Source organism: Solea senegalensis, linkage group LG17, assembly GCF_019176455.1.
Source record: "Solea senegalensis isolate Sse05_10M linkage group LG17, IFAPA_SoseM_1, whole genome shotgun sequence".
Lineage (NCBI taxonomy): Eukaryota > Metazoa > Chordata > Actinopteri > Pleuronectiformes > Soleidae > Solea > Solea senegalensis.
The window spans coordinates 16,561,199-16,580,140 of NC_058037.1; the positions used below are offsets into that span (position 1 = coordinate 16,561,199).

At 38.8% G+C, this 18,942-nt stretch overlaps 1 protein-coding gene across 1 annotated transcript in view; it reads left to right on the forward strand.

Moving 5' to 3' along the window:
* The window catches only part of LOC122784514 (exostosin-1), a 165,819-nt gene that overhangs the window by 125,555 nt on the left and 21,322 nt on the right, over window positions 1-18,942 (forward strand). The window contains exons 3-4 of the mRNA XM_044049816.1: window positions 9,622-9,715; window positions 12,582-12,689. Of these exons, the coding sequence (XP_043905751.1) occupies window positions 9,622-9,715; window positions 12,582-12,689 (202 nt within the window). The remainder of the gene's footprint in view (window positions 1-9,621; window positions 9,716-12,581; window positions 12,690-18,942) is intronic.

Genomic DNA, 18,942 nt, shown 5'->3' on the forward strand with positions numbered 1-18,942 from the left:
AGGAATAAAAAAATATAACAGATGCATCTTTGCCAGCGTTCATATTTCTCTTTTTTGAAAAGGCTTTTCTCTGCGCTGTCATGGGAGCAAGATAATGTTGACCCTTAAATGTCACAGTTTAACAGGAAAAAGCTTTTACCCGTTTTGTGCGGGAGGGTTTGCCTGGTGACATCTCATGTTCAGCTCCAAATGAGATTCGATACCACTAAATTCTTTTTGGATGTACCCAACCCCCCCGAGCAGAACTGGTCTCTTGTTAATGAAAAAAAAGTTCAAATTGAGGTGAACATAAAAAAAAAAAGAAAATAAAAGAAGCTTGTTCAGAGTCATTGCTCTTAGCTGCACACTCTCCTTAACCTTAAAACTTAGTTCACCACAAGAGTAAAAATAATGAGGCTGTTTATTTTTCATCACTTCATTATAATGTAACAATCCAAATCATCTTTAATATGAATCCAAGTTAATTGCGCAACATGTTTTTTTCTCTGGACTTACTTAGGCGAGACCATTTTTACCAAAATAAAAGTCTCCTCTAAAAACATGAAGGTATTTTTTATTGTGTTAGTTTAATATTTTTGCCTTCTTATGATCGTCTCATTTTAACAGGCAGTGCTTTCGTTTGTGTCTCATGCATCAATATTTGACTGTAATTACTGAGACAGATATTATGTCTGAGTAAAACGAGACTGTATTTAAAAACAAAAAAACACTCTCTTGAATGTCTGAATGGCTATAAAAAAGACGTCTGTATATAAATCTATAAAATGAGATACATTTTCTTTAGTCCCAGAATATGGAAAAGTACATTCTATAGGTAATAAATAATAAACAATTGCACATTTATGAATGTACTATATAGTAAATTATTGACTGTTAGGATTCAAAAATAGAATTGAACATACAGTATTGACAGTTATTAACCTGAGATATTGCATTAAATTACAATGGTTATATTGCACATAGTAACATATTACATGTGTGTTTACTGGGAGCAGAGCTTGTTATACCTGACTTTTGTTAATCTACATTTTAAAAATCTACAGTAGATTAAGTTTTTTGTTTGTTTTTTACTTTATCTTTTTAGATTTTGGATGAAAACACTCCCTCAGTGTTAAGTTCATGAATTATACTTTTTTTCCACCATCAGTTACATATTTTTACACCTAAATCAATAGTTCTCAGCACTATATATATATATGGATTTCAAATTCGGGAAGCATATTGACTCAGCAATAAACTCAGAATTTTGGTGATGAAATTGGTATTGGGGGAACAAATACTAAGATTGTTGGGAATTTTTTAATATATAAGTAAATACAAATGCAACAGAATAAAATCCGTTGTTAAAATTACCCAACTTTGTTCAAGAACCTTTGTTTTCTCTGCATACCTGTCCAAATTTTGATTTCTCAGAATTCATGTTCTGTATGTTAGCTCCTTGTGTGTGTTAGTGTGTAGTAATAGAGCATTAATATTCCGAGCCGCACCAGTCTGCAGCATTAACCTTTAATACCAACACAGACTCCTGTGTTTCATGTCACTCAGCAAAGGGAAATGGTTTCAACTGTCATGTTTACACACACACGCAAACACGTAGTGGAAAATATGGTAATTTCTCTGTCTCAAAGATAAACTGACACAGCACTGAACATGAAAATGATTCACTCTCTAACTGGAAGCGAAGGTTTTGCAGTTGCTGTGCCATCTATTTCAGGTATTTTAATGGGGCCTGACAGGAGCAGACCTCTTTAATTACACAATTTTTCCTTCAAAGCAGTTAAAGGATGGAACATAAACTTTGAGGAACCTCCTCTGGGAGAAACCAGCTCCTGACCTCTGCCTGGCCCGACCTCCCAGAGAACTCTTAAGCTGCTGCTGTTTGGAAATGAAGGTTAAAAATGGTGCCCACAAATGTCACACACAAGACATCCCAGTGTGTAGTGACATAGATGTTCACACAAGTTTGATTGTGTTGGTTTTCATTCTAGGTTTGTTTGAATTCAAGGAAATGTTTCATTTCCAGCTCCCTTTTCTTGCAACCCTAATGGATCTACCTGTTGTATACAGTGATATTACCTATAATGTGTGATAATTTAGCTGCTATTTAGTGAGTTAAGGATTAACAATGGCAATCAGAGTCAATCAAATCTATCAATCAGATTTCATTCAAGTGGCACCTCTCAGTACTTAAAGGGGACATGTTATGCAAAATCAACTTTTTAATCATTTCAATACTTATATTTGGGACTCTGGAGGCCCTACCAGTCGCCAAAGTGTGAAGAATACTCAGTCATGTTTTTGTGGTCCCCCTTAGTGTAAGTATAGGCGATAAAACGTGCTATGTTGAATTACCTGCGCATTATGACGGCAGCATGCGCATTTCACCGCGAATGTTGCCACCCCACCAGTAAGTTTACTTCGAGAGCTCCACCTTAGCTCCACCTTGTCCCTATAAAATGCGAGAGTGCAGGCGAGGGAGGAAGAGCGGTATTATGTCACCGTGGAGGGACAAGTGTGTTGTTGGTGGCTAATGAAGCTAACAACACACTTGTGAAGCTAATGTGCCGGATTAAGTGTTTTTAACTGATTTGCAGTTCGGCAGTGTTCGGCTTGATCCTTGTGTCGGACGTCTCTTCCTGTGACGGCACTCTCGCTGTTTTCCGCGCACGCAAATCAAATCACAAACCCCCTGGAAGAAGTGGGCGTGTGTTTGCCTGTGTCTCATTTGCATGTAAAAGGACCAGGCACAAAACGAGCATTCTGAAAGGGGTGGTTCTGGCAGGGTTATTGAACTGCTATGGTGCTTCATCCTTATGGTATTTTGACCAAATGCTCATTAGGACACCAGGGACACTATTTTAACTTGGAGAAATAGGGTATAATATGTATCCTTTAACACAGAAAAGAATTGGGGCAGAAGTTCAGTTCACAGGCGCTTGCCCGTGGAAAAGTGGAAAGGGAACTTGACTTGTTGCCGGTTCAAATCCCCACCCGGCCAAAAAGGGCTGGGGTACCCCTGAGAAAGGTACCCAACCCCCAATGCTCCCTGGGCGCTACTCAGTGTGGCAGCCCACTGCTCCTAATTCTAGGATGGGTCAAATGCAGAGGAATACTTTCCCTAAGGGGATTAATAAAATTAAATTCTTTAGCATAACTCAAACATTGGATGATGTAAAAACTCTCAGTGATTAACTGCACCTGGAATCTTACTTCAAAGTAAAAAACACAATGAAAAGCTTCAACAATTTATGTAAAACTCCTGAAGATATGGAAATGAAGTCCGTTGCTGTGAGGCTGCAGTACCACTGATAGAGGAAGGAGGGAGACAGAGAGCAGGTCTGTATGTGCCTGTTCGGCTCCTCCCATCGACTCGGAGCAGAGAATGTTACTGAATCTTTCATGATTCGTAACCTAATTTTAAACACTTAATTACTTTTTTTAAACATTCAAATTTTGCAAAGGTGGTTAGTAACACCTGTGGGTTGAGAAAGTCAGACAAAGTTTTTAATCACGCGCTTTTATCTACTTTGGTTAAAACTTTTGACTTTTACTGACTTGCTTAGTTACTGATGCTCTTTCCAAACAACACCCAGTTTTTCCCATTGTGTTGCAGCATTAGCCATTAAAGTGTATGATGATGGGACTTCACTGTCTATACATTTTCGAGACAACAGCGGAGCTTTTAAATGCCCAAGCACGCCTCTGCACTTAAGTAGGAACACACACACACACACACACACACTCATTTGTAAACATAAGCTGATTTTCACACAGGTACACACACACACACACACACACACACACTTCCTGCCACACTTTTTGATCATGGCCTAAGTAGTTTGTTGATGCTTTGATGACTTCTTAAACAGTTCACGGCAGACTCCAAAGAACTAGGTCCTTCTTCGGTCAGCTTGACCTCAATTTTTCTTCCTGCCTTTCCACATCTACATCTACATCTACATCTAGATTTTAAGTATTTTGTTTATTAGTTGCTATGCTTCCCAATTTAAAACCCTTTTCTCTTGGAGATAAGGGCTCTGCCCTGCATGGTCTAAATATTGCCCTGCACCAACACAACTGCTTCAAAACATCAGCTCATCATCGAGCTCTACAAAAGCACCTCATACGTTTGAAGCAGGGCAACGTCTGAACTTGGACTGACGATGTTGACAATGTGACCTCATGCCTCCTCAAGCCACCTACCGAATGTGGTCTCTGCAGGTGGACGTTACCTAACCCTTAGTGTCTGAGGATGATTGTCTCCTCACTCGGTCGGATGAAGCCTGTGTCTTTCCTGTAAGACATATAAATGAACTATTACCACGATAATAATAGTGAGGAAAAGAGTCTTTGAAGAGTGTTTTTAAAAGGCCGTGGTGCCTGATTGTCTGAGCAGATTAGATCATTTCTCGAGATCATCTTCCTCTTCTGGCTTTTCTCCACGTTCGTCTCCGATGCTCGCGTTTGTCTCATGTTTTTTGCAGTTATTATACAGACAACATTTCTCAGAATAGAGTTCAACTTGTTCAGGTTATTTTCATTAACATAAATCTCACATTTTTTCGTTTCGCTCTCTCTTCTCCAAACAAAGATTGTTTGTTTTCTTTTCAAGGACATCATTCTGTGTGTGTGTGTGTGTGTGTCTCTGCTTCATAATTAATGGGCCCACCACTAATGGCCTCACTCTCAGTGAACAATTACACCTGGAGGGACCACTAGTCTCTGTGTAAGACAAGCCTTCAGTTCCCTTTTTTTTTGGTGTGTGCAAGGCAGCAACAGCAGTGGCCTGTTTGTAGTAATTACCAGTGATGCCATTTACAGTTTAAACAGTGTGCTGTATTTATAATGATAAATGTTGGGAGCCTGGAATCCCCTGGATTCACGGTAAAGTCAGATAAATGTCCTGCATAAAACTCCACTGGGTGTTTTTAAGCTTTGAAAACCAGACTCAGATCGAGTTTTACTGCTGGCGACGACTGTAACCATCACCAGCCTGCACCCGTGGGATCACATTTGTGTGAAATTATACATATTTATTCCTTTTTGTGTGTGTGTGTGTGCCCTTGGCATTACAGTGAATTTGACTTGTATGTACACCCAATATTAATATGTATGTCTGGTGTCCACACTGCGAACATTGCAAACATACATTTCAGATGCTCCAAAATATGGCAGCAAGCACTTCACTAATTTATGAAAGTCATGTTTTGTTTGCTCCTGTTTAATGATAATGTTTAACTGTTCAGTAAAAAAGAATGATGATGATAAAGTAATTATATAAGTGTGATTGTATAGATTGCTGGTTTCAATTAGCCCAAAATAAGGCTTTTATTTTTATATCAGGAAGCGGGTGAGCTCCATGTTGGACCATCTTTTTACAGTAGCCCCCAAAGGACAAATTTAATACCTTTTGAGTTTTGATGCTAACTAACGGCTACACATTTAGGGAAGGGACGAGTGAGGTGACAATATTCAGCCACAACATCCAACTTTACCAACATGAGATGTTTTACTAACTTTCCCCTAATCCAGCATAAGGACCAAAGTAGGACTTTTATAGTATTAAATCTCTCAAGTTGGTTGTTTTGCTCCTGTTACTGTTTTGAAATTGTTTGTTCATAATCTGATATCCCTATCTAAACAGTTGTGGTATGTAGACTGACAAAACAATTGTATTTACTTGTAGAATGGTCAGTCTTTCACGATACATTCTTGACCACTTGGGTAAACCAGATTATCCTTGGTGCCTCGTGGGTCCATTTCTGTCTGTACTGTGGTCAAATTATTTGTGTTTCTGGTGAACATAGCAGAACAACATGCTGCTGTCCATCATGTTATTACCTGGAAATCCCCCCCGTCGAGAAGAGCTCACCTTGAGGATCCTGACTTTTCGGGAGAAATAAAACCCATTTCGGGTGCGTGGCCTCTTATTGATCCATCGCCCCTGTAACTATTTGGTGTCATCTCGGCCAGGAGAACCCTTTTACTTTATGTTTTCTTTTTTTTTTTCCTTTTCTTTTGTTTTTCAGCTAAAATGTTCTGAGTGATTCTTTGTGGCACATATTGATTTTTCCATTCCTTCTTACAAGGCATCGTACATTTCTGTTTATTGTCTGTATCACTGTCTTAATCAGACGTACAGAGAGAAAACACAAGACTCATACCTTCACACTCAGACGGTAGTGCAATATGTTCATTGGTTTGTTCTTTTACACAAAAGAAATTATATGAACTTTTTTTTATTCCCATTTCATCATTTTATTGAAATTTAAAAGAACAATGCATCTCATTCACATGCAAATTGTATTCATTGCAGGAAATATCCAGTTACACTGTTAAGACACACAAATACACTTATTCTCTCTCATGCGGCACAACTCTACGAAGAACTATGAAGAACGTACAGGAAGTGGATGTAAGAACAAAAATTAAAATTCAGCCACGTGCTTAAACAAACAGCAGCTGAATGAGCACATAAGCCCTCGCTCTCAGAGGTGTAAGAGCAGGGCGGCGAAACTCCTTCCATTTGCTTTGCTGCGAACACTGAAGCAGGTGGGTGAGGTGAAGCATAATGATGGATTAATGAGTTGAGAGAATGTGCTGTGAGAGGATCAGCCAGACAGTGAGAAGAGGAGGAGGAGGGTGAGTGTCCACTGTCTGGCTGAGAGTCAAACTAAATTACCCAGTATTCCTTGGTTAATCTTTGCCTCTTTTTTACCAGTATTTCCGAAATTAAGTTTGTTTAAAGGTACAGAGAAGGCTTATTGGCCAAAATTGGATGTGCTACCCATAATTTTGTAAGTAAGTAAGTGTATAAGTGTAACAATAATGCTGTGTTCACACCAGATCATGACGCAAAACTTTTCGCGTGGCGAGTTTACAAAGTCAATGACAAGACGCGTTGCATCGGCCGACAATTGCCCCAATGCTTGAGTTGAAAATGTTCACATTTGGTGAGGAATGTTGACAACCAGTCAGCGTTGAGATTCTCCAGATGATGTCACATACTTGCCAGCGTCCAGGCTCCGCTCACCAATGAGTACGAGGGAAAAATTTGAGTTTGGCGTGAACACAGCATAAGGGTCGGATGTGTATTAAAAGGGTCTTGCTTTATGGGAGCTGCCATCTTATTGGTGCTTTTGCATTGTACAGTTCTAGCACAACTCGGCTCTACTGTACTTGAGTCACCTCTACTTGGTTTGGTATCGTTCCATTATTCCAGGTCATAATCTTCAGTAGATAGCTGTGGGCGACTGGACTTTCATAGGATCGTCTAGTCTGTGCTTTCTCTGGATTAAAACATTAAGGTCACAATCGGTTACAAGGTTTGTTGTGTGCGTGATCTCCCACATTTTTAAATCAGGTCAGATTGTGGGACAGGCATTTGTCTATTATTATCTTAGAGGACCATTTTCTGGCCGATTTAATTTAGTCTACTAATTAATAAAATATAAAGATGAAAAAGTATACAGATTATACTTGGTACATGAAACAACAAATGTGTGTGCGAGAGCCAGAATGATGTTATGTGCGTTCCTTCAAAGAATTGTTGAATTGATTAAAATAGGAAAATATGGATGATTTCTGAAGTTTATTTATTTTTTATGACTTTTATGACAAAAATAAATGGAAAAATAGGGTGAAATGAAAAATGATCTTCAATCTCTATAACGCCCTTTCAACTTGTTACCCTAAAAATAACCCAGTCGTCTGTGTGTCTGTCTGTGTCAGTGGACAATGACCTTGTCTCTGAGTGAAAAACTGACGTCTTATTTTGCTTTCTCATTCTACACATACACACACATTGTGCAGTGACAGTAAGTGAAATCCCAGACACTCTCTCATCATGAAGACTTATCACACACACACACACACACACACACACAGGTGTCTGACAGTTGATCCCCAGACAGATTAGACTTCAATCTAAAATCTCCTCTCCACCTGAGATCATGTGTACACACACTTTTTCTCTCTTACACACACTCTCTCTCTCTCACTCTCACACAGCATTCTTTCAGAGGACACTCATTGACAAAATGCATTACCGAACCCTTAACCAGAGGTTTTCTTGCTCACCACCTGATTCAAATAAATGGGTTGTTATCAGGCTTCTGCAGAGCTTGCTGATGAGCTGACCATTTGAATCAGGTGTGTTGGAGCAGGGAAACATCTAAGTTAGGTTTGAGAAACCCTGCCCTAACCCTAAAACTAGGTTTTATTGTAATCCCTTAAAGGGACAAGACATGTCCTCTTCTTCCCAAAAGGTCCTCACTTACGAACATGTTTTTTCGGTCCTCACAAAGATGCACATACAAGAACTCACACGTACACACATTTTTAAACCTTTAGGGCCCGTGCACTCACCCAGCGGTGTGAGGACCTATTAGAATTTTTGTGGTACTACACATTGGTGAAAAGGCACGCAAAATTGGCACACAAATCAGAACTGGAGAATATGTAAAAGTGGTGCAAAATGGCTCAGTAGCGCCACCCAAGGTGAAACCCTGTAGGACAAAGCCGAAACTAAGTTGCACCACATTATACAAAACTTGGTGGGAACATGTCACAGCCCAAGACGAGCAAAAAAGTCTATGGGGACCATGGCCTTAACTCGACAGGAAGTCGGCCATTTTGAATTTGGCATCCATTTTGGTGATTTGCCGTTGCGTAAATGACCAAACTCGTGTGCTAATCATACCAACAGCAAAAAAAAAACTTGTACTAAACAAGTCAAAGATGAAAAGTTATCAAAAGGTCTTGCAGATACAAAAGGGTGTGGCTACGGCAACCATCAGAATTTTGGCGGGGGAAGAGGAAGTGCCCTGTAACTTTGCAGTACATTGACCAAATTGCTTGACACTTCATTACCAGATTTTATATATGTTCTGTAACTTCTCTTGCTCTTCTTTTATCTGCTGCTGCTGTCATGTTAGCATCATCCTCACCCTGCCCTGCAGGTGTTACTCTCACTCTCACTAAAAGAATGTGTCAATTATTTTCAGTGCAATGTTAGTATATGCTTTTAAAACCCTCTCAGCGTACACTGTGTTCTGTTTTTCCCAACACAGCTGTGTGAAACCTTCTCTGAAGGTAAACCTGTGTGAGGGATTCTCTCCTCACATCAGTTGAAACGTGTTAAAGGGCACCGATGTTTGATTACATAAAAGCTGTGGACTATTCATTATTTATCCACCGTATTTCTTCTTGATGCGCGGGTGTGCAACACTCTGCCCTCTGCAGACAACCACGTTTAATGAAAGAGATGACGTCCTTGAGAGCGTCTTTGCTCTTTGCCTTTAAGGAGTTTAAGCTGCTTTTAACGATGTATGGAAACCGAGGAGGGGAATAATAAAGTGGCAAGATATTGCAGATTCAGGGTTTGATGGTCGTTTTTCACTTCGACCCTTAAGTTTAATTATTGTCACCTCTCTATTTTTGTCTCTCTCCTCCTGTCTGTCTCCGAATTTGTTTTATTGTCAGTACGTTTCAGAGTGACTCTTCTCTTGTAGCCATTAAAATAAGTCTGGAAAGGGTTTTCTTGTTCTTCTTTGTGACTTCTATTTTACTCACTTAGGTATTCTTCTATTATAAGTCTATTTTGTTTGTGTTTCTCTGCAGGTTTGACTATCAGGAGCTGCTCCATAACTCCAGTTTCTGTCTGGTTCCTCGAGGACGACGTCTGGGTTCCTTTCGCTTCCTGGAGGCCTTGCAGGTACAGTAGCTCTTCAGCTTTCTGCTAGTATGGAAAACATCATATATGTATGCTTATGTTGTGCTCCATCTCAATCTAATTTCACTATACCAGTGTGTAAAGTATATGTGAGGAAGATGAGAGAGCAAACAATCTTATATGGAATAAATCTGCCTCCTGTGAAAAGTCTGTAGGTGACTTTGCTCAACCTATTTACACCACCGTATATCAACGTTGGTGATACTGGTGTAACTAGAGTGAAGGTATTGTCAGTAGCTGGATGTCGATTCTGTCACATGTCACAGGTGAAACTCATGAGACACCGGTGAATCACATCAGGGTGGGGCAGACAATCACAAGGAGGGGAAACCCAGGGCAGGACCCAGGAAGTACCATTCAATTAAATACACACACCACTGTAAGAAGAAGTACAAAATAAAACAGGAAACTAACAAGACACAAGGAAAACCGGAGGAGACCAGAAGCAAAACGTCCAAATAAAACAAAGCACAAGAAATGAAACAAAGGTCAAAGTTCAGGGTCGTGTTAGATCCACTGCTATGCTCAGTCTTATCAGACAGCCTGTGGATGTCCAGCTGGGAACTACAAGGAATCAAACTGCTCCTCTTACCAGCAGCTGATCTTATTACTATTGACAATCTGTCATTTTAGCACAACCGGGAAAAAATACGCTTTTTTTCTGCGGACTCACCACAGGGAGGAGAGAAGTTGATGTGCGTCTTCAGACCGCAGATGTGTTCGGCTTTCATTAGCACCTCGTTTCCATGTGTCTCTCTGTTGTTGTGACACAAAATGTCTCGCTCGGGCCCCGTGTCTGCCTCTGGCTTTTGTTTTCCCTTCCTCATGTTTGCACTGCTTGGAAGTTAATAATTACTTGATTTGAAATACTTCCACCATCTGGACTCACCTACAACATTTGCTAGTATTTACACGTGGTATTTATGTCTCCACCGATACTTTTATGCATATTTTTTGTCGCGTTGAAACTGATTTCACCATGGTTTTTAACTTGTACTGCACCCACAAATTTTCATTACTGATTAATATAATTAATTAACTCAGCTTGTAACTGGAGGGTTGCTGGTTCGAGTACCCAAACCCAATTGCTCATTGTTAATTGGAAACTCTAAATTGACCCCAGCCAAGGGGGGCCCCAAGCCTGAATAAATGGGGGGTTGCGTCAGGAAGAGCATCTAGCTTAAAAAATAATCTCTGCCAAATATAGTTAAATTCCAAGAGGATTAGGGTGAAAAAAATCAGATTTCTGATCCCAAAATACCTGGCAATTAATTGGTTTACTTAACATTCATTGTTGCATTCAAAATACAGTATATATACTATATATAGATGTAAATTATATTCCAATTTTGCCAAGTATGAAATTGCCAAGTTTGAGCTAAGAAATGCCATAAAAATATCAGGTTTGCAAATCTGTAGTTTCAATTAAAAGACATTATTAGCTTCACCAACCTGTTGCCTTGTTGTCAAATAATGACATTTTAATAGTAGTGAACAAGTAGAGGTGGTGGTGACATGTGGAAAGCTATGTCTTAGATGTGACGCACAAAGAACAAATGAATTGAAGTTGAACCCGTTTGTTTGACGTGAAAGAAAGAATCGGTTCGTCATGCAAACGTAAAGTAATCATGAAATGTGAGGTGGGGGAGGAGAGAGAAACAAAGAGGACGTGCGTGAAAAACAGGGAAAGAAAAGATAAAGTCATCTCACAAAGGCAGACTAATCAAAGCAGTGAGAATTCGCTTCGACAGGTCACCGATCGTGGACTCGGTATTTTCGGAATCTCCTTTAATCTCTCAGCTTCACCTGCGTGAGACTCCAGTCAAACTTGAACTTTAAATGAAAATACCAGACGTATTGAAAGCCCCCTCCCCCTCCCCACACACATTCGTCCATCACTGCTCAGCTGATGACAAAGATTATGTTATTAATGTGAAACCATAACCTGTTTGACATCCTGTAGTCAAACTCAGATCTTGGTGCTGAAGAAAAGTATAATAATATTGCAGTAAAATAAAAATAATTAACTTTTACAGGGCCGTGTACAAACACACGCATGGTTTATGTTCACATTTTAATGCATACAGTGAATTAACTGAAGGTTTCTCACCAGCCGTGGGTGCTTTATGAATCACTAATAATAAGTTTATATACATATATATATTATATATTATATATATATATATATGTATACAAATCTCTGACAAATCAAATTTGTGGATGTACACTCAGGTCATCCAATAGCCAAGAGGATAGGAATTGGGCATGTAACTGGAGGGTCGCTGGTTCAATTTCCAGGATGGGTCAAGAGTTGGGGCCTTGGGCATGGGACCCAATTTTGGAATCCTCAAATACATTTCAATAAAATGTGCCTTATAAATTATAAAACAACCAGCTTTAGTTATTTCCTACGTCCACAAATGTAACAAGAGGCTAAGCTGAGAAACCACAAGCTAAGAAAATACACTGAAAATGTATGAAGTGAATGAAACCTTCCAGATAACCGCGTTTCCCCTTTAAACCGTTTAACGGCGCAGTGAAGTGCACAATCATCTCATATCCATTCATCAAGTCGAACACTTTAAAGAGCGCCATCATAAAACGAGTTTAAATTTACACACTGGGCTCCTTCAGGGAAATGATACCATCTCCTGATGTTGGAAATCATATTAAAGACACCTCAAAATATTGATGCCTGCCGCTATCTGTAATCAAGGTTGTGTTTTTCCCTCAAGATTTTGTAAATGTTTAACACTTGCTTTGTATCTTTTGTACCAAAAATGTCTACAATGTCGTCAAATTCTGCCAAAAAGGAAGAACCATCATTTTCCGTGTTTTGCACATGCAGGCGGCCTGTATACCAGTTATTCTGAGTAACGGCTGGGAGCTCCCATTCTCTGAAGTGATCAACTGGAGGAAAGCTGCCATCATCGGGGACGAGAGACTGTTGTTGCAGGTAAAAACGCACTGAATGAAAAATAATAGCTACATGATCATAGCAGCTCTAAAAAACAGTCAATATGACAATAAAACCCCTCCCTCGCAGCCTGTTTAACTAGCCGGAAGCTACCAAGTGCTCCATTAGACACGTCACAAAGACTTAACAATGACCCATTTCCACCAAGTGAATTGTTTCTGTGTGGTACGTCCCACGGTTATTTTTATGTCATTGTCAAACGTCAAGAAAGGGACCAAAATAACCAATCTGTACCGTCCCAGTTTTTTATAGCACCCTTCCACTGTTGTACCAAGCACAAGGAGCCAGCTCCAACACTCACGCTCTGTAGTCCAGTCCTTTGATTTGTCCACAAAGAATCGTCACGTTTATGTGTGACAATCGCAGTTTGTTGGATTTCCTCCAATTTTGCCTTACACTTTGTCACACTGTTATAACGCAGCTTGGTGAGTAGCTACTTATTGTACGTATCAGTTAATTGACAGTACTTAATTATTACACAGTTAAGTCTGAAATTTGACTTGCGCAAGAGCGGTACTATTTGCACTATGACAAAAACAAGACAGAAGTGTTACGGCAGACAAAAAACGTAACCATCACAGTGCACTTGATTTGCGATTAAGCTACACATTTCATTTTAGGATTAGCTGATGCACAAGAGAGTTTTTCACTCTGATTCTATGAAATCGACGATTTCGGAGATGATGTTAATAGCTAGCTAGCTCCAGGGGTTACCCTGTAATCAACAGATTTTTTATTGATAATATCATGAAGTATTATAGTCCTGCAAGAAGTGAAAAACAGAAGGGAATTTGTTTGCTTGGCCCCAAAAGATCTTATCCAACCCACTTTGTTGAACTGTGCCGTGCCGTTCGTACAAACCTTCCTCATACTCTGCAGCACAAAAAAACCTCAAAATAAAAATGTCATTTCAGCAGAGGCATACATCAGTGTCCAGGTTCTGAAATGTCAACATCCTCTCAATTATAATTGTCGTCTCTGGTGCCAAATCCGCCCCAGGGCAATAACAAACACAGATCTGTGGCTCTAAATCAAGGACGGCTATTAATTACACTGCAGCAAAGCTTCAAATGTGTGAGAACTAGTGACATCTAAAGGTGAGAGGGCAGACTGCAACTAACAGAGGACTCCAAAGGTATCAGTGAACTGAATGGTAAATTCCGCCACTGAACATAAAATGATTGGTTTGTTCAGGCTGCCATAAAAAAACATGACTGACTCTTTACCTAAAGTACATAAAGGCTTATTTGAATGCTATGAAAACCAAAAAACATTGATTATACACTAACTATGCACGTGTAATAACTTGTAGCTCAACTTGTTTAAATCTGGGTTAAGACGGACTAACACAATAATTAATAATTGTTAACATACTGAGTGATGCATCTCAAACTCCCTGGCACTGTGTCTACATCTTGAATGTTTTACCAAAACAACTCCTTAGTTTGACCAAAAATACGCAAACAATTATTGTTTTATTTCTATTTTAATTTTTCAAGGGAAACAAACTCCATTAAAAAATGATGAACTGTCAGCATGAATCTCATCAGCTGAGAAGGGATTTAATTACAGTATTGTGGCTGTTATTTTGGTTTTATTCTGACATGACAGCTGTGGTATTCAGAGTCACTTACACCTCCAGCAAGAAGTATTTTTATCTGAGACAGACTGTTCTAAAAATTAAATTGCCTTCTGTTCCCTTTAATTACAGCAGCGGGCAGAGCGTGTGATATTTACATTCTCTAATCACTCGCTATATTACCATGCATGCACCTGCATGACCTATGCCACCACCTGGACTATAGCAGCGCACAGGGATGTGTGTGTGTGTTTGTCTGGTTGTGTATGTGTTACCTCTTTAGCTCCTTTGGAACAAACACCAGTAGTCATCATGGAGACCAAGAACTGGTCCTAATGAGGCAGGACCTCATTTTTGAAGAACTGGTTAAGTTTAATTTTGAATTTGAATTGTGTTTAAGGTTAACGTTAGGGATAATGCTATTCCTGTGTCCAAATGAATGGAAATCAATGAAGTGTCATGACAAAATTAGCTGTGGAAACGTGTGTGTTCTTGTAATTGCTACCAATTTAGTACCTTCTTGTGCATAAACGCTAATCTTGTGAGGACCAGTAGTCCTCAAATTTCACATTTAATTGTTAAGACACTGTTTTATCGTGCAGTAAAGTGTAAATAACTGCCTGATATTGACAGTTATTCTGGAAAAATGGGCAAATGCACTTACTCACAGGACATTTTCTGGCCCTTTTATGGTTAAAATAAGCAAAAAAAAAAGTTATGATATGGCCTTCCTTCACTCAGCACCTGGCAATAATGAGAACAGAAAATCACACTAAAACTCTTGGTTAAAGCTTTTGTCACGTGACATAGCGTTGACATGTCCGCACCAACCAAGCGCCCGTCTGAAAGCGTGTTCATTCTGTGTGTGAAGCGATTATAATGCAACATAAAGCAATTAAAACACAACCTCACGGTGCGTCGTAACGCACTCACACTGACCTGCAACTGAACTCAGTGTTCGAGATATTCCTTCCCTCCAGTGTTGGATTGTTTCATCTCCTTCCTGAGTAGCACTTGTAGTGAGAGTATCAGCAAATAACATGGAGGCAAGTGAAGAAAGCGAGGACACTGAATCAGAGAAGTGAATAGAATTCAAATTGTTGTTGTTTTCTCTCCTGTCGTTTCCCCAAAATGCTTCTGTAACTGTGCTTCTTTTTGTCATACACTACAGATGCCAGTGTGCAACAAATGTTTTAGCTCTGAAATAATAGAAGACGACAGAAGAATGCATCAAAATGAATGATTACAAAACAACTCAAGACTATTTAATCAGTAAAAATGCTAAATAAAACTTAATAATTATTTGTGTATAGTGTAATTAGTGTGTACGTACAGAAAATAAATCAGAGACAATTTTTGACATTGGCTAATTAATATAGTTCGCTGATTATTACCTAATTATTAAATGAAAACACAACATGTAGAAGAAACCTGATACATTTTCCATTTGAAACCATGTGAACTTTTCAATAGTGTTGACAAAAATAACTATTTTTGCAACCAAAGTATATTATTACTTGTCATTTGGCTCCAGGAAGAAGAGTACATTTATTTATTTTGTTTTAACTTTTATATTTCATGGGATGGTGGGGGAGGGGGGACATAAGGATGAACCTATCAGCTCAAAATTCTGCATGATATTTTTTTGGCCACCAGCTGCACTTATTCTTCGAAATCTGCCTCAGTGTAGACAAATAATGCTTAACCTCTATATCAGAGTTTGGAAAGTTTTGCCACTAGGGGCAAAACTTTTTTTTGAATGTCATTGTTATAAAAACAGTAAAAAGGCATAGCTCTTTAATACATATACTGTGAAAAATAAATAAATTAAAATACAATATCATATTAATTAATGTTTATAAGGGTATTAAGGGTTAAATTTAAGTAATTGATAACCAGTTACAAATCACTACTCGTCTCTGATACACATTGTTGAAAATGTGATCCCACTTTTCTTTGACAACATATTTGAACTTTTTTTTTATCTTTTTTTTATATCAATGGCCTGTGCTATAATGGTAACAACATCAGTTGCCATTGGTAACAGCGGTGGATGGCAGCAATCATGGCCTCCCCCCTCAGAACATTCTGAAATTGTGGTTTTTGTTTCCTGCTGTGCTGAGACAGGAAAGCATCCGTGATGAGTTTCTGGAGAGAAAAGTGTCATTGCACTGTCACCTAAACACATCAAGAAGACATAAAATAAACATTAAAATACCCAGAAAACCAGGAGTCTGTTATTTGATCGAAATGACAGCAGACGTCTATGAAGCAAGACAAGGGAGGCAGTTTCATATTGATAGCACATTTCCACTCAATGTGCTTTATATATAAAAAAAAACAATATAACAGTTAGTAACTGGAAACATTAAAACACGCAATTTGAACAAAACTCAACTGTAATAAAAAAAAATCACAGTATAATCTAGAAAAATAGAAAGAGAGAAAGAAAGAAAGAAAACAAAAAAGTTAGACTAGAGCATAGAATAAATAGGACAGAATTTTATTTGAGTAGGGACGATACAATTTAACATTGTTCCAATACAAACAATGCAACTGATGTGCTGTACAGAGTAATTTGAAAATGATTAAAAGAATGTAGAGAGCAGCAAATAATTAAAAGGTAAATTGCTTCAAAAGAGCATTAAGAAGAGGATTAGGGCTACATTTGAATATTTTTTCTCTCAAAATTTAAAAAACTGAATTGAAAACCAGGATTTTGACATTTATTAAAAAGAAGAATACGACTTGAATTTATTCTGGGTCCAATCCTGTACACTAGCATATGAAAATAGAAATGTAATTAAATTGAGATTTAAAACATTCAAATTTAGTCCTGACTTAAGGGGCTTGTTCCAACTGTGTGTTGCATAACAGCTACATTTTACAATTATTTTTATCATTATTGGTGTCTCAATAGGTTTGATTATTGGGAGTTGCTTTACAACTCCAGTTTCTGCCTGGTTTGGTTTGGTTTGAACTCTGGATTGGACTATCCGACCTGATTCAATCAATCTCAGAGGCCTTTCATATTCTTTGAATATGACATTATTGTAACGCCCAGTTATTTTAAAACATCACAACAAGAAGAGAATGTTTCTTCTTGGTAAATAGTCTTTGGTCTCAGAAACACAGTCACACGGGAGACTCGACGTTCGACACAACACCGGAGCGCTGACGCCTGCTGAGAACCTTGAATCTCATTACATTCAATTACATCACTGAGAACTGCAATACCTGACTGTTTAATATGTAGAGTTTCTATTCCGCCCCATGGAGAGAGAGACACACACACACACACACAGCCCCTGCTGAGAAACATAAACACTATTAGAGTCAATGGAGGGGAGGAGAATTGAGCTGATTTGATTGGTGTTGTTTATATTCCACCTCAGAGAGCTGAGCCATTAAAGTCCGCTCCGCTGTCGACGGATCCCACTGACGTCAGCTGCGACACAGTGGGCCGACTCTTTGTTATCGTACTCTGCGAGACTTTATCTCGTTCAATTAAGTTGACGAATGTGCAAAAAATTGACGCTTAGAAATAATATTTATAAAACATCTGTGTTTTTTTGTTTCATATCTATTTGTTACCCATTGGTTTATAGCAGGAACTGCATATTTTTAGTGTTCACCTTTTATTCCCAAAGGATTTTTATGAACCATCTGGTGTGTATTTTTCAAATAGTGGTCAGATGTGTAATAAACTGTAAGCTTGAGTAAACAGTTTGGGGATGCAGCTGCATCCGGTGCCAGAAAGTGAAGCCAGGACAGAAGTGAAATATGGATTCTCAAGTTTCTTAAAGTAAAGAAAACATTTTTTTCCAGGTGTAAACCAGTGTATATCTAGTAATGTTATTTGCCGATCCAAGTGTAAATCTTCACAGTAAAGAAAATGGGGGCATTTTGCTTGGTCTTCACATTCTGTCATGGGTTAACTAAACCTCTAACCCACTTTTTTCACATGTAAACCAGTGTATATGTGTATCTAGTTAATGTTATTTGCTGATCCACGTGCAAGTCTTCACAGTTTAGAAGTGGGGACATTTTGTATAGTGGGGACATTTTGTCTGGTCTTCACTTTTTGTCATGTCGTAACGTGTAATTGAACCATTAAACCACTATGTTCACGTGTAAACCAGTGTAAACCTACATATAAGAATGGAAATAATACATGTGATGAAAAAATTCTTTTCGGCCCTCTCTGGTCAAACACCAGCTACTGCAGCCACAATCTTGCCACTGGCTTTCTGAGTCCGCTCTTTCATCACCCTCTTGTCCAACCAGTGTGAGGCTTGTTCCCCCATACTCCTCCCCCTTGTATAAACGCCGCAACTGTCACATCAGTAATTCCCTGAATTTGATGTAAAATGTATTTGTATACGTTTAGTATGAGGGTACTAAAGGTCTCTTCCAACAGTCATTTCAGTATCTCACTAGCTCACTCATGTTTCAGAGACCTGGGGTTTGTTCTTTAACCTAAATATTTCGTTCAACATTTCTTTCACGGTTAATTCCTTAACCTAGAGTTGAAAAGCTGCCGTCTCACTTTACTCGAGCAGCTGTTATGCTCCTGCCTTCCCGCCATCATGTTTAACATAAAACGCATCACTCTTTGTATCCACAGACACACAAAAACAAAAACACTGCAAT